We start from the raw sequence: 16,623 nt of genomic DNA, 5'->3' as shown, positions 1-16,623 counted from the left end.
CTGAACAGGGGCGTGTTTTTCCTGGATCTATGAAAGTAAGTAGTGTGTTGCAAGTCCACACACGCTACCAGCTTGTGACTTTCAGAGAATATCCCCCAGCTGATCAACCCTATCGAACACAAATAATCAGCATAATGAATTTACCCTTGCCATGTCACTATGACGAAATGTCAGTACGCCTGCTACAGAAAGATTCTGTTTTCCTTCCAACTGTAAATTTGATTGAATTATAATAGCCAGAGTTTTCTTTTGTACTTGTCTTCATGGGTACAGCCAAAGCCAGAAAGTATGCTAAACGCCGATGCTGTATTCCCCCACAGACAAAAGCAGCAGATTGTCTTGCCCAACAACTTGGCACACCATGCGCTGGAAGCAAGAACGCCGTGTGGCGGGACGAGCTTACTTTTCCTTTTACTTTCTCACACACTTCAAAGTGGACTGTTCCTTAGCCTGTAAGCCACGAAGTCTCACGCCGTGAGGGTCGCCAGCGTTCAGGCTGAAGCGCCTGTAAATGAGACGTGGAGAAGCGAAACGAGGCGCTTACCTCCGCGGGCTGGGAAGGAATTTTCAGGCTGGACAGCTTGGCCTTGGCGGCCATCTTTAGATCCGAGAAGTTCCCGTAAGACTGCCCGTGGAAGTCGTCGGGGGAAGGTTTCAGGTCCGGAGACTCGCTGGGCGCTTGGTCTTGCCCGTCCATCGGCCTGACGTAGGCGGTGGGCTTCTGCGGCATCGCCAGGCTCGTTTTGGAGGGCAGCGGCGGGGGGAAGGTCTGGGAGGGCAGCGGGGCGGCGGCAGCGGCGTCGTTGGCGGCGGCTGACGGAATGTCCTTCCTGGCGGTTTCCGCCGGCCCGCCCTCCCCTTGACCGCGGGGCTCGGGGCGGCCCTCGTCTTCCGCGTCCAGGGGCTCCCCATCGCTGGGCTCGCTGGAATGTAAGGGCGAGAGCGGCTCCGCCGGAGGGGACAGAGCCGGCAGCAAGGCGGGCAGGTCGGCGCCGTCGTCCAGGTCGGACCAGGCGTCGCCCGCCCTCTGGTGGCAGTCGGGGGCTTGGCCGAGCCGCAGAGACGAGGAACCAGAGCCCGGGGGTTTCTGGCTGTGCTCGGGGAGGGGTGGCTGCCTAGAGTGCTGAGAGGAGCAGCTGCTACCGGGGGAGGGGTGAGGCGGAGGCACCCCGGGCCTGGGAGGGTGATGCGAGGGGGGTTGCGTTTTGTCCGTGTGCAGAGGCCGGCCGGGCTTCTCCTTGGCCGGGGTGGAGGCAGTGCTTTTAGGAATGCCAATGAAGTCCTGATGGGCGTGGTTGTCAATCAGCTCCGTCACCTCTTCGTAATTACCCAGCATGCTCTGTATCCGGCTTGACAGCTCATCTCCCTTGTTCGTCTGCAAGAGTAAGGAGAAAAAAAAAAAACGGCTTACCAAAAAATGCAAAATCCTTGTTCTCAGGAATATTTGCGACTCCATGAATGAGTAATAAAAAAAATCATTGGTAATGCAAAGTCTGGATAAAATGTATTTTAAAAAGAAACTGCCAGTTTTTTCCCCATTTCTCTGAAATGGAGTTAATTCCTTATACGGATGCAGTTTAGTTATAATAATGATCAAATATGCTTCTCCTGGCACCATAGGATTCTTCAAAAGAGAGCAGAGTGACACGACAAGATTTTGAAACAGTGGTGTCATTCCAATTTTAAAAACAAAACCCCAACCACCCAGGACACCTCAAAATCCCTCCAAAAAACATTCCCGTCTTTAAAAAAAAAACATTCCTTCTCCAATTAGCTATCAAATCACTAACAAAAATAATTAATCCACTCCTTACAAGCTACTAATATCAAGGTGTGAAGAACACAAAAAAGTCTGACGTTTGTAGTCACACTTTAAAAGTAATAACCCCATGAACAGCTCCGTTACATGTTCAAAGAATGTGAGGACTGATGTGAGGCTTGCAGGATATACAGTGTGTAACCTGCTCCTCAGCCAGATACAAAATTTCTGTACAATAGTTATTTATAATGAAGCACGTGAAATAGAACAATTCCTATGTCATTAAAGAGACCTGAAAACACCTCGGGATACAAGCCGAGAATAAACAAGATACAAGTTGTTTCTGCCGACATATGCTCATCCTTACACATCTGTGAACACACGTTCTGTACACCGATCGCGAGTGACCTACAGACACCAGAGGCCAGACTCCCTACTGCTAGAAAAGTGTCCCCTGTCCAGACTGCGGAAAAGAGGTTCATTTTTGCACCATGCAGCAGACCGCAGACCAAAACAAGACTTCTGGCACGGATATGAAGGCACGATGTGCTCCCTGTCCCCAGTGACCACAACAGGCACTGAAAATAATCACTCCCACTACACTGTGCTCCGAGCTGCTGTCAATTCTCCAGTGAACTTAATCAGCTGCGCCACCTCGCTAACAAGCTCCCGGTTAATTAGTCTGTGCTGAAGCCCAGGACTGGTCCTGTCTCGCAGCTATCAGACCCTTCTCTCCAGATTCAAGTCTGCCCCCCCCCCCCTGGGGACCCCCGAGTTGGAGACAGTGGGGGTCCAAGAGGCCTCATTAAAATCAAGAATTTCCTGCAAAGAACAAAAAAAAAACCCAAGTGCTTAAATTCTAAGACGACAAGATAAGCCATATGCTTACATAAAAGCAGTCTGAAATATCACCTGCGCATCCTAGGAAACAGCAGTGAAGCCAGGCCATCCAGAATGATTTTACAAAGAAATTTGATGAGGTCTGTTTAGATGATTTATTGATTATTACTATTATTACTTTAGATGACCCTTTTATTCAAATCATAACCTTCCAGTCATAAGTTCAGGGCTCAAACCACTAAGCTATTTTGCTTCTTGCAAACAGTACTCTAATTCACAATGTTTCTATTAAACAACCTTATGAACATTGTTTGTGACTGATCTGTACCAAAGACCTGCAGACAATCAATATCTGTTTCTACACACTAACACAAGCCCCCACCTTTGAAGAGGGGGCTTCCCCACTTTCACAGATATAAACACATTTGCCCAATTTACAGCAAACCAGTAATTTTAAGAAATTATTTCGGGCAAGAGCTTCTAAAAATGAATTAGATGGGAACTAAAAACTTTGAATTGAAAATCAAGAGATGGAATAGAAAAGTTCTATTCTTCATTGAAAGGACCCAAATATTTAAAAGGCATACTGCATATTTGTAATATATTAAAATTACAAATAAAATTACAAATACAAAACACCAGCCTGTTCTTTTTTCAGATCATTTAATTCGTTAAACTTGTCGTCTTCGAGATGCTCATTTTCAGATTAATCTTTGAAATTTTAGATTTAAAAGATTAAGGCTGGAGTTTAAAAGTTCAAAACGACTGAACTTTGATCAGGTAGCGAATGGCAACTGTCACATTCTGCACAATATTAAATTTACAATAAGACTGAAGAATTGATGAGCGAGTACAGTATATTAAAGGTGTTGCGTGTTCTTCAAAGAATGTCAAATGCCAAATGGACATTTTAGATGCACAGTATTTGCTATGCAGGAGAAACTAGAGGAAAAGTAGACTTGTAGAACACAGGATTTATATTCTTGGTATAAAAAAATCCTATAGCTGTTCAGTTCTGTGAACTTGATCCCTTAAAGAATACCTGTGCTGGGCTTGAGAGCAGTAAGAAAGATCCAGATTAAAATTCATCAGTAATTAATGAGTCCTGCTTTCTCCTGCATTCATAGCAAAGAGACACTGAGAAATACGATCTTAATCTATATCTACACCGCAAGATAAAATCTGAAGATTAAGATTTTAAGGGTGACTCATGAAAGTATAGGCGGTATAATACTAGGTATGCAATGGCACACTTATGATACCACTGTTATTTCCTTCCAACATTTATTGCCTGCCTAATGGAGATAGGATAGCCTTACACCAACCAAGATGAAGAACAAGGAGGAAAAAAACAACCTCTCCCATTTTCTGGATGTGAAAAATGATTGAAAATGAAAAATTAGAAAAAGATACCCATACCAGTCGCACTAGCACTGTAAAAGAATATTGTGTACAACTGTGCTAGAAAAGATACTGCTGGAGCCTGTCCAGAGGAGAGCAGGAATGTCCTATGCTGACCAGCTGAAGGAACTGAACCTTTCTAGTTCTGGACAAAGAAAATTATACATCAAGTCCTTGAAGTCACTGGCAAAGTCAAAACAGTGGATTTCTCTAAAATAAACAGTGAAAAAAAAATTCAGAGGGTAAAAGTGGAAACAATTTAAAAGTGAGAACAGGAGTAACTTCTTGAGTCAAGAAACTGTGGGTGCTGGGACAGAGCTACCAAGCCATGTTGTTGAAGTTGCAACCCTGAGGTCCTTGATCAATGAATCATCATCTACTAAACTGTAACTGTTCTTATAATGTTCAAGGAGGTGGCTGCGTCAGCATGCATAGGCCGCAAACGAACAAGTAACGGTTTATTCCTGGCTGAAAAGAGAAGACACAACAGGCGTCTTCACACCTGAAGAAGGCTCCACAGCTGGAACGTGGTGCCTCTTTTCTTTGCAGCATGGAACAAACCTTTACTCGTTCTTACGATATTAAGCACAGATCGGGAATAACAAAAGATGTCATTGCAGTTAAGTCAGGCTCCCAAGGCCGACAAACTCCTGAAAGCGACTCATTCAATGCTACTGTACCACAGAATAGGACCAGTAAACCAGAGGTCACCTGTGGCAATCCTGGCAGCGCTGATGAGAGGGCTGTCGTTTGTGGGGTAATACAGAGGTGTTTTTCAGCGATGCGGGAGCAGCACTGCTCACTGCCTCCACCCGTGCTGCGGCCTGCTGTGACACTCTGGCCTCCGGGCCTCTGAAAAGCCACAGCCGGGTGCCGCGTGTTTACAGCGGAGAGAGAACCGTGGCTGCAGATGGGAAAGGCCCAGCAACAACAAGCACAACATGCGCCACCTCGCCATTTTAAACCTCTTCCGTTTCGGCGTCCAGTTAAAACAGGTGACTGATTAAAAAAAAAAACTCTGAAGTAGAAACCAAAAGGGGCAAGCGGGGTGATCCAGGCGATGGGGTATGATTGGTTGAGCGCCGCCGAGAGGATTCTGGGATTAGCTGGCAGGCTGTGGGTGCGATCGGGGAGGGATGCCCCTCTCCTTCAAGCGGCGCTGAGGCTCCTGGGCCACCCGCGACCGGTCCAACGTCAAGCGGCCCAAAGCAGGCAGGAGGAGTGGTCTACCTGCACTCTCTCGTTCAGCCCCCTCCCCCACAACCTGGGCGCAGTCAACGAGCTCAGAGCCACGACTCCAGACGTGAAAAAGAAGGAGAAAAAAAAAAATCGCACAACTGGCTGCTCCGCAGCAGGTGGATTTATGACAAAAATAAACCGTCTGGAATTAAATGGGTCAAAAGGGAAAGATTTCTCTGGTGTGCTAAAATAACTAAAATGGTTTCAGTCTTGAATGAAGGTTATATTGGAACTAAAAAGAATTTTACATTTATAATAAAAGCCAACTTAAATGTTTTTAGAGGGATATCGCTTTCAAACGATAATTCACTGCACATAAATTCTTCCTAAAATGTACTTTTTTCAGTCACTGAAAGCATTAAGAAGTGTTTAGTAGGGATTTCTTCATTAAAATTTAGCCATCCATTTAAAATGAATGTGCATCTTTGCATAACCACTTCCTTTCAGCTCACAGCCCAAGTCTTCCATGTTCCCAGTTAACATTTCAAGTCTTTATACAAGAAGAATTACAAAACCTTAGTGATGATAAATCTGACACCGACAGGAAATTACCCAACAATGCTTCAGACAATGTAATTATACCTCATCATACAGAGACATCATCACTTCACTGCCACTGTGCTGACTTTTCAAGATTTTCCAGAAGAGACTGCTGGGTTTTTAAGGGTTATCTTTTTATTTTTCCCCCTCAACTGCCACCTTCAGAACAAAAATGAAAGATGCAGAGAGTGGTTTCAAAGTAAAAAAAAAAAAAATCCTTCGGCAAAGGATTTGGGCAGGTTCATACGTTTTAGTTTTAGTTACAATTTCACGGTCAGCGAAATGTGGAATGCTCTTGCTATTTAGAGCTTGTGTCCTAGGAGGCATCCCACTGCAACAACATCCAAGTGTGAAATCGCACCTTGTACGGCTCTCCGAAGAGAGGAGCCTTCTCCAGGAAAAGCTCCTGCTCCTGGTGAGCTTCCTGGTTTCGTCTCTCTCTTTCTCGGATGCGTAGTAGATTCCGGTCTTCATTGTACAAGCTGTTGAGAGGGGAAAAAAAGAGAGTGAAATAATACACATTAGTTGGCTTTGGGTTCTTTCCTCCCTGATTTTTTTTCTATTTCTATTCCATTCATAAACATTGATTCAAAATTGCTTAAGACGTTGAAGAGCATGGTACTGTAAGTACTGTAGCGTACAGGACCACGGGTAGACTGCCGTTCTGCTGGTGAACCGTCACAGTTTCAAGTCTGCTATTTCTGCTGCTGCACTCAACGTGTTTTCTCCTGGGTATTTTTTAAATGAATATTATCACATGATGAAGTGCTCATTGGTATGGATTTCACAAAACTAGAATGTGATGCCCGCTGTTGGGAAAGATCCAAGAGTCCAATGGGAGATGCCCGGTTTTTTTTTTACATTCAAGAAAAAAGCTCGGCAGGTCCACTTCTGTTTTATGGACCATTATTCATAATCATTCAAAGGGACGTGGTTTTCAGCTTGCACACATACTGTAAGAGTGCTGTTCATAAACCTGCAATGTTAACTACAGTGGCACACCTGAAATGAGCCTAATTTAAGAGCTTGCGTCTAGACGCTGACTCTTGGAAAACAGGCAATACATTTCTAAGGCCTAAATGTCACTGGAAATAATGCACCCTGCCAAAACATCACAAACATTAAGATTAAACTCACTGGCAAAGACACAGCCCACTAGAGTAGTGGCAGGACAGTCTGCAGAGACTGTGCATCCTTCCCTTTTCTAACTGCTTTATTCAATACAGTGTCCTGGGGACAGCAGAGCCTAACCCAACAAGTTATGGGCACAAGGCAGGATACACCCTGGACAGGACGTCAACTGCAGGGGCACACATGGACAAATATGCAAACACTCACACCAGGACCAATTTTAACCTTCCTGCATGTTTTGGGACCGTGGGAGAAAACCAAAGCACCCAGAGGAAACCCATGTGAACACGGGGAGAACATACAAACTCCATGCAGATAGCATGGTGGAATTGAACCCAGGACCCCAGTGCTGCAAGGCAGCCATGCGAGCCACTCCGCCACTATGCAGCACCAAGAGAGACCCGTCAGATCTCCAATAAGGAATTTGAAACATTTAGCATCTGCAAGCCCAACCCATCAGCCCAAAAGCTAATATGATGGACTTCACTGCAGGTGACAGCGCAGTCCTGTACTTAGGCTGGACATTATGACACATACCCCTAATCAATCAGTGTCAGGATTAACAACGTGGAGCAGAGACATTAAAAGAATTGTTCATACATTATACTGTACATACTGAGCACCTAATTAAGCTGTGTCAATGACTGGATGACAACCTAAATTCATTGAATATACTGTAATTTATCACAGGGGCTTTAAAGCCTTTGGAGTCATCACATGGCATGAGGCTACAGTGCTGCCCTCAAGAAGAGAAAAAAAGTCTTTTATAAGGAGAAACCCGTCGGTGTGATTAAGAAAGAAAAGGAAAAATGGGTCTCGAAGAGATGATGAGGTGTAGGCATCTCAGTCACTCCATGATGGCATCCGAGTACAGTACCGCCACATTTAGCACAATAGCGATATAGTGCAACCGGCAGCTCATGACAGTTCTTTAAAAAATTAAAAATGCCACACAGTCCTGAATGATTAAAAGGCAGCTGTGGCGCCCATTCATTCCCAGGAAAGGGCTGGACTCAAGGCCCCAGCCCCCCAGATCAGAGGGCCGAGACACGCCGGGCTCACTACCAGGCTAAACACAGCAGCGCCCGTCGGTAAGGGAGGAAAAAGCTACAGGGTTGGGGGGGCCCCCCCCCCCCAACTTGGTGAACAAAGCAGTCCTCATTTTGAGCGCGGGTGCAGGGCCAGCAATTTCTTGCTTTGCTACAAAAACCCACTTTGTCAGATAGTCCGCGAGAACAACAGGCGACGCCTGGTGCTGTTATTGAAGGAGGACCCCACCACCAGCCCCCTCTGGTTGGGATCCGGATTATCCCATCCATCCATCCATCCATTTTCTAACTGCTTCTTCCAATTCAGGGTCGTGGGGAAGCTGGAGTCTATCCCAGCAAGCAAGCAAGCAAGCAAGCAACAGGCACAAGACAGGTACAGCCTGAAAAGGCCATCAGTCCATCGCAGGACACACACGCGCACACACACACACACACACCAGGGCCAATGAACCTACCAGTATGCCTTTCAACTGTGGGAGGAAATCGGAGAACGTGGCGCAAACCCATGTGAACGCAGGGACAACATACAAACTCCACGCAGACAGCACCCCACAAATCGAACCCAGGGTCCCAGCAACGATAACCACTGCACCACCGCGCAGTTTAACAGCTCCTCGTGTTAAAGTCCAACTTCAGCTCCCACTTAAAAGTAGAAGATGGGCCAACAAATTAGTTAACACTAAACAATTTAGAATGGATTTTAGTTACCTTACTATATTTGTCATTTTAATTAACTTTTTCAGATGAGATTGATAAAAAGTTGTAGATGTATCCAATCTACAAACACAGCAAACCGTCGTAAATGAGGCATTTCTGCAAAATACGAAAAACACGCTCTTTCTCCATTACGTTCATCCCACAAAACATGTTCATTTATTGCTTCCAGCAGAGGCAGATTCAGGTGGACTGCACAATAAAATTGCTGAATACATAAAAGGTTGTCTCAACACAGCTCAGAGTCTCTATAGCGACTCACCCAGGAGGGCTCATCAGATCCTCAGGGATGTGAAATTTAAAGCCTGCTGTAACTGTGGTGGTAATTATAGCACTTTTCCATGGGGGCCGGGATTGAACATAGATAAGCCGAGAACAGAACGTTATTGAAGATTCATGGCGAGATTAGATGCGATTTACAAATGTATTCCTTAAAGTTAACAAAAAAAGATCATTGCCGTTTTGGTTTACTGTCCACCGATATCTTCCCACAGTACATAACCCTTCCTGGCGCTCAAAGAGGCTCCAGCATTTCCACGTGTCGTCCTGGAACGGTTTCTGGATGCTCTTGACTTTCCACTCCTTTTCAGTTGATTTTTTTTAAAGCGATTCCAAAAACAAAAACACCATTTCCACAGCAATGGGTTCTCAGCAACTTGACAAAGTTCTGCACAACTCTTAGCTTAATTCTTTAGGACTTCCTCCTTCCTTTACGTAATTAAAAACCCACTAAAAGACCAAAATCAAATTGGGTGAGCTGGGTTTCCACATCGCAACAAATCCTTGAAATGCAGTACAAATGCAGGCGGTCGAATCAGATCCCAAAAAGCAGCATTTTCTACCTCTTTTTTTCTATCAACAACTCATACCATTTGCCTAACTCGGACCTTTTGAGAATCACTCATTCAGTTCAACAGTGCAAATAATTCACTCTATAAAGGAAAGTTAAAGCCCCGTTTAAATGAAATTTATAAAATGGCTCACTGTGAGTGTATAGCCTAAACTATACACATATATACACATATTCTGCAACTACAGTGCAGAAACCGTAGCAGGAACATTCAGTCATACCCTGACTCATCATGTTGAAAAGAGTGTCTTTACACACAGAGTGTAGGCCTGCCAGGCTCAGCTAAACAAGCCTACTATGCTCAGCTACTAAACAGTACTTGATGTTTCCATGGAAACGCAGTCTAAATTGTTGACAATGTGCTGTACAGCTGACTGCTCATTAATCACACATGTACTGTAGAAGACTCTGTCATAGGATCAGTCATTAAAAGATGTACCAAAGTGATCTAGAAATTAAGTCATGTCAATTTTTTTGTCTGTCTCGCGGGGGGGTTTTGAAACAGAAAGTGAGAAAGCAGTCTGCGTGTATGGCACAGAGAAACAGTCATTTAGCCTAAATATTTTGCCTCTCCCTTTTGTCTCCTTTTTCTTCACACCCCCTCAGCAAGCAATGACAGAGTGGCCAGTCTTACAGAACAGAATAAACAGCAGTAATTCTGAACTGAACAGGTAGGAGGACCCTACATTTTCACAAAATACTAAAAAAGGAAGAACAAAAAATGTACACCTAGGTCAGAACTGCAGTGTTCTTTATAATGTTTCACACAGCTGTCCCTTCCACGGTTATATTTGCTTGAGTCATTGCGAGTACAACACAGTACAGTACAGTACACCAACAGCTCGCCAAGCCTGGAGGCAGGCATTCTTAACTCCTTCCATTTTGATATTTGATAACCGATTTGTTATCAAACTAATTTGATAACATAATAGACAGTATAAAACTCCGGGATTAGAATGTAAACAAAAAAAAAAATCTAGGCAAAACAGGGGAAATCTCTTTTTTTATTTCGGGCCTAATCTCTGAAATTTAACTGCATTTTCTGTTTCACTCGTGCAGCCTCTGTAAAACGTAAAACAACAGCCGTACTTGTGCCTTCCTGCCTTTCAAAATAACACCCGTCTCCTGGCATAGACTCGCTGTCTGCTTCGACCAACAAAACAAGGCATCAGCACTGGCTTCTCCCGTTTAATCTATCAGTACAAAACAAAGGCACAGTCACAGTCCTCTTTAATTCGCCATTCAGAGAGTTACTAACAGCACTTGGCTGGGACGAGCCTGGCTTCTGATGACATTTTCACTGGCAAATAATTTACTGGGAACATTCCAGGAGCAGCCTGAGAAACCTTCCCACCCTCCCCCAACCGCACTGCTGTAGTTCCTGGACAACAGAGAGATTTCAGCAGCACAGGAAGCCAGGACCAAACTCCTGGAAGAGAGACGCAAACAGCGTCTGAGTCCCTGCCCTCCGAAGCAGACAACCTTGAGCAAAATTAAAGTCCCCACGTGAAGACAAAAGGTATAATAATAATTGCTTACACTTATATAGCGCTTTTCTGGACACTCCACTCAAAGCTCTTTACAGGTAATGGGGACTCCCCTCCACCACCACCAATGTGCAGCCCCACCTGGATGATGCGACGGCAGCCATAGTGCGCCAGAACGCTCCCCACACATCAGCTATCAGTGGGGAGGAGAGCAGAGTAATGTAGCCAATTCATAGATGGGGATTATTAGGAGGCCATGATTGGTGAGGGCCAATGGGAAATTTGGCCAGGACGCCGGGATTTTTAATGACCACAGAGAGTCAGGACCTCGGTTTTACGTCTCATCCGAAGGACGGCGCCTGTTTACAGTATAGTGTCCCCGTCACTATACTGGGGCATTAGGACCCACACAGACCTCAGGGTGAGCGCCCCCTGCTGACCCCACTAACACCTCTTCCAGCAGCAACCTTAGTTTTTCCCAGGAGGTCTCCCATCCAGGTACTGACCAGGCTCACACCTGCTTAGCTTCAGTGAGCTGCCAGTTGTGAGTTGCAGGGTGACATGGCTGCTGGGTATCTGACAAAAACCAAAGAAATCCACCATCAGCTGTGTAGATTAATACTGTAGCGCTCTTGGGTTCACGTGGGTACGCGCCCTCGCCTCTGCCCCCTCAAGTCGGCCCCCCACTGTCGGGGACTTGAACCCGGGCCTCCGGCGTCACTCAACAGGGACCCAGCCAGTTGAGCTAAAGGGAGATCTCCCCTCAGCCCAGCGGCTGCGGTCCCTGCTATCCACAGGGAAGGGCGGCGACGTCACCGCGCTGGTAAGCAGGCTCTCACAGTCAATGGTGGCCGTATGCGTTACAATATCAGTCCATATTCTGTTTTCTTCTCAGACGTCAGTGCACGTGTTTGGGGATGCAACAGACATCAGAGAGACAACGCGCCCAAGCCAAGCAGATAGGAGTACTATTCTGAAGGCTGTTTGACAACATCTCACATCTTTTCAGATCAGCTCGAACAGATTTTTCCCATGGGTTGCTTTCAGTTACTGTATACAGCAGAGATAGCCATAGTTTAGTAGGAAGAAGGCCTTTTTCCAACAAATAGCATAATGATAATTGCTAACACTTCTATAGAGCTTTTCTGGACACTCCACTCAAAGCACTTTACAAGTAATGGGGACTCCCCTCCACCACCACCACCACCATTGTGCAATAATGATGATTATCCGATACCGTTTCACAAATATTTACCGTGTGTCATGTATTCACCACCTGTGACAGGTCCAGTTCTTAAAAGGAACAAAAAAAAGGAGGTTTGCAGTCCTTAGGATGACTCACACTATGGTGCTTTTTCATGCCTGGACTTACATTCACACTGGAACACCACTCTCAAGTGTTTTCGCCTACAGGCAGCTGTATGTCAAATGCAAGACAGGGGAGTCACTTATTCTGGCTGCTCTGCAGTATCCAGCACTCCGTAATAACCAGCACAGGAAATCTATAGCTACAGAACACAAGCCCTGGGAGAATACTGAAGGCTTACCTGAATATTTTAAAATGACAGCATTGTTTTTGCTCGTGCGCTGGGCTGTGGGAGTATAGGACAAGCTGTCGAGGCCCAGACCCTACAGGCCATTTCACTGATGAATGAAACGGCTCAGGCTTCTTTAAAAAGGCGCAAACAACTGGATCAGATCCTCCGATGAATTAGCTGCTAATTAGCAATGGGGTTAGATGGGCCCCTCTCATTCATGACCTTTCTCATGTTATGGAGCAATTTTTGCATACCCAGCCAGGCAACCATTTATTCAAAATTCCAACTTATTAAATGTTATCACAGGGGGCTATCTATAATAGTGTATGCTGTAATTGTCTTTTCCACCCCCACCCCCCCTTAAAAAAAAAAAAAAAATCAAACCAGTTTTTATATTGTCCTCTATGTAAAATTATGTTCCATCCCTGGCAATGATGACACACAAGACACACTACTGAATTTTCTGTTTGACAGAAATGCTCTGAATGAAATTTAGAATAATTTAGGACTAAACTTGCGTGCTTGGTTTTCATTAGTTCTTCCTGCAAGCCGGCGACAGCATCATTAACATGCCGCTTTAAAGCTCATTACGTTTTTTTAAAGGTCACTTTGACTTGAAGAACCCTGCCTTCGAGAGGATTTAAGATTTTGCCGTTTTTTTCCTGAAGTGCACAATAAGGGTTTTTGCGTATAAGAGATACAGAAAAAAGTACCATTGTTCAATGATGCTGGCTATATGTTGAAAACCAGATCACTGCAATGAAAAAACAGTGTATTGCTTTGAGACTGTTGCACATGGGGCCTTTTCACCATGCAAGGTTTTCTCCTTGCTGCTCTGATGTTCTGTGTAGAATACAGTCACTAAAACCTCCTTAGATGAGCACTACAGCATATAGCAGCACGGCATACAGACAGAAAGGTAGCTCCAGTTTCCACCCACAGTCCAGACGTGCTGGTAGGTTTAATTGGCCCTGGTGTGAGCGCGTGTGTGCGTGCGCACCTGTGTGTGCCCTGCGATGGGCTAGCGGCCCTCCGACAATTCTGTGTTGGGTAAAGCAGTCAGAAAATAGACGGATGGAGGGTAGAAACTGTGGAGTTCCGACTACGGCTCCGGACTCGTAACTGGAAGGATGAGGGCTCAAATTCCAGTTGCGCAGATACTTTCTGCGAGAAACACTTGGCCGACTGCTCCAGTAAAATGGCCAGCGGATCAAATGGAAGTCACTCTGGATAAAAGTGTCAGCCCCCCCAAAAAATTGGATTAGACCTAAATACCAGAATACTCCCAGCCGATCCAGATAAGATTGAAAGGAACCGGATTCAAATTGAACAAGGGATGTCACTGGGGTACAAGACATCTACTTTGAACATGTGGGAGCACCCCACAACGAACCCAATTTATAAAAATCTGGGGGGGTTCAGTGTTTAGATATTAGATATTAGGTACAATTCCCGCCCGATCCCTAGACGTTCTTACTCTCTGATGTATCTCTTAAGACGATCAATGCTTCACAAGCGAGTTTTCTGCGAAGAAGACTGTTCTGAGGAATTGAACAGAGTCTGTCATTTCATTTGCTTGTGTTGTGGTACGATTTTTACATGATGTTTTGCTTTTCGTAAGGTCCACAGGTCAGGTGTACCCAGACTGCCTTAGACTGGTGACTTGGGACTCTGCTATTGATACAGGAGCTCAAATGATGTGATGCTTCGAGTTCTGTGTCTGAGTATGTGTCGCCCCTGCTTTTTTTTTTTTTTACTTTTTACTAATCTACATTGTGTCTTTCTGTAAGAAGTGAATGCGATTTCAGTTTGGTTCTGCAATATCTTTTGCATTTCCTGTGGGGCTACAGTTTAAATAAAACAAAGGATCTAACCAATCTTGCAAAAACTCCCCAAAGGATACCAACAAGGTGATAAAGTTGAGTATTTTTAAATGGAAAATATGACAAAAAGAAAACACTACCAAGTTCCTATTGCACATCAGGTAACCTAGATGAAAATCTTTCATTCCTGTTTAGCCCAGCAACATCGAGACCACCATCAGATAACCCTGGAGCTCAACGAGAGAAAATGAAACAAGATGCAGTACACACTAGAACAGATAATGAAAAAAACAGGGAGAGGTTATTGTTCAAATGAAATGTGCCGTGCACCACATCAATTTTCACCTTAATGTTCCAAGTGCTGTACTTCCAGCGCATGTTCTACAGAAGGAAGCCTTGCTTAAAAATCTTTTTATTAAAAGAAAAGCCTTTACAGGGCAAGCACTGCAATGCCAAAATGAAATTTCCACAGCAACATGAAGGGAAGACGTTTAAGGCTGATGTGAACCTGACAGCAGTCTGTGCCGTTAGGAAGAATAATTAGACAAATTTGATTACTACGCCCACGATAACTTAAAGTTGCACCAGCTGCTTTCTAAATTAAGTCTGATAGAGCTGGCAAGAGAAGGCAGAAAAATTCAGTGACCACCACAAGTCCTTCATACTGGCACAATGAGATCCAGACAATACTCTAGTAACTGTATAAACCCACTGATTACAAAGTTTACATTGCATCAGCAGAAGCAAGGAGCAACAAGCAGAGCACTACTCCAGATAAGACTTCCCCCAAATGATCAACTGCAGGCTGCAGCCCTTAACAAAAAAAAAAGAGGAAGCAGTAGTTGAATTCAACCCTTCTCCCTCTGTTCTGACACCAGGCTGCAATTGAATACAGGCCCAGCACTGCTGGTTAAAAGCAGGGGTCTCCACCCCTCGTTCTGTAGGGCTAGGATTCCTTTAGTTTTATTATTGTATCCCAAAAATCACTTGTTGTTTTTTTTTATTAGAACATGCTGTTGATCAATTAAAGGAAGTCTACTCCTTAAAGGCCAAAGGGTATTTTGATTGTTGTTCCGAATGATTGCCCAATTGCTTTGACAAATCGGCTAATTTTCCTGATCGCTGTTAAATAGTTGCAGGTCATTTAAAGCCGGTGTTTCAATGGTTACATGAGGATCCCGTGGCACAGAGGCTCTCCAGGACCTCTGCTGGAAGACCATGATCTAAAGGAACAGTTAGCAGAATTCCAGTCACAGCACAAAAGCACTAAATGCATTCATCACATACTGACAGGTTAAGACTGATAAGAGAGGAACAGGCAACAAGACTTGCAAATAAGGTAGTGACTGTATTTCCCTTACATAGTTTCTCTCAAAATGCAACAATTATATTAATGAAGCTCAAAACTGAAACACAATCAAGAAAATAATTGATTCCGCCTTGTGAACAAGGCAAATGCTTCCCTTTGGAACAATGAACAGAAAACTGCCCATTAGATACCTTTTAAGACTTCAAGAACTGTCAACCTTTTATGGGGAAATAACTCCCAGGGCAAACTGAGAATCAAAACGGTTTTGTTCTTAAATGATATTATATAGCGAATGCATAGGTCCTGCCCAGGAATCTTTTTCTAGATTAACAGTATATGTTGTAAAATTAAGAGACAAGACCAACTCCTTTGAATATTTAAGTCAATGGTTCTCAGACCATGGGGTGCCAAGCATCCTGGGCTGGTGTGGAAAAAACAACTTGTGTTTTGTGGTCCCACAGATGTTCAACATCAACAAATAGTGCGTGTCAAATTTATGTCCTCCCCACAATTGCATACAGTAGGTATCCACTTGACACTCCGGATTTCCTGCCTTAGTCCAAAAACATACTGCCGGGTTAATTGGCGTCTGGGAAAAACTGGCCCTAATGCGAGTGTGTCTGTGTGTCTGCCCTGTGATGGACTGGCCTCCTGTCCAGTGTCTATGCTGCCAGGATAGGCTCCAGCTCCCCAGTGACCTGGTGGTGAGAAAATGACTGGATGGATCTTACAGAGATCCACAAACTTGACTTGAACCATCCCTTTTAGGACTGCATTCTCTTTTTAATGTCTGTGGTGTTAAGACTCCCCTAGAACTAAAATGCATCCACGGTCTTGAATGTTACACTGGCGAAGTTCAGTTCTTTTCTGTGAACCAACCGTTTTATTTACAGTGAATGTATTTAGAAATCCTTTGGACCTGCTCTAAAACTTTAACGTGTTT

At 44.5% G+C, this 16,623-nt stretch overlaps 1 protein-coding gene across 1 annotated transcript in view; it reads right to left on the bottom strand.

Annotated features, from left to right (window-relative positions):
- The window catches only part of aff1 (ALF transcription elongation factor 1), a 68,195-nt gene that overhangs the window by 42,997 nt on the left and 8,575 nt on the right, over positions 1-16,623 (bottom strand). Inside the window, exons 2-3 of the mRNA XM_088630428.1 lie at positions 6,141-6,261; positions 545-1,375 (exon numbers count right to left, since the gene is read on the bottom strand). Coding sequence (XP_088486554.1) covers positions 545-1,375; positions 6,141-6,261 — 952 coding nt within the window. The remainder of the gene's footprint in view (positions 1-544; positions 1,376-6,140; positions 6,262-16,623) is intronic.

Source organism: Lepisosteus platostomus, chromosome 4 (assembly GCF_059453375.1).
Source record: "Lepisosteus platostomus isolate fLepPlt1 chromosome 4, fLepPlt1.hap1, whole genome shotgun sequence".
NCBI classification, from domain to species: Eukaryota; Metazoa; Chordata; class Actinopteri; order Semionotiformes; family Lepisosteidae; genus Lepisosteus; species Lepisosteus platostomus.
The sequence above is the reverse complement of the archived record's forward strand: the minus strand, read 5'-3'. Positions and strand labels throughout refer to the sequence as shown.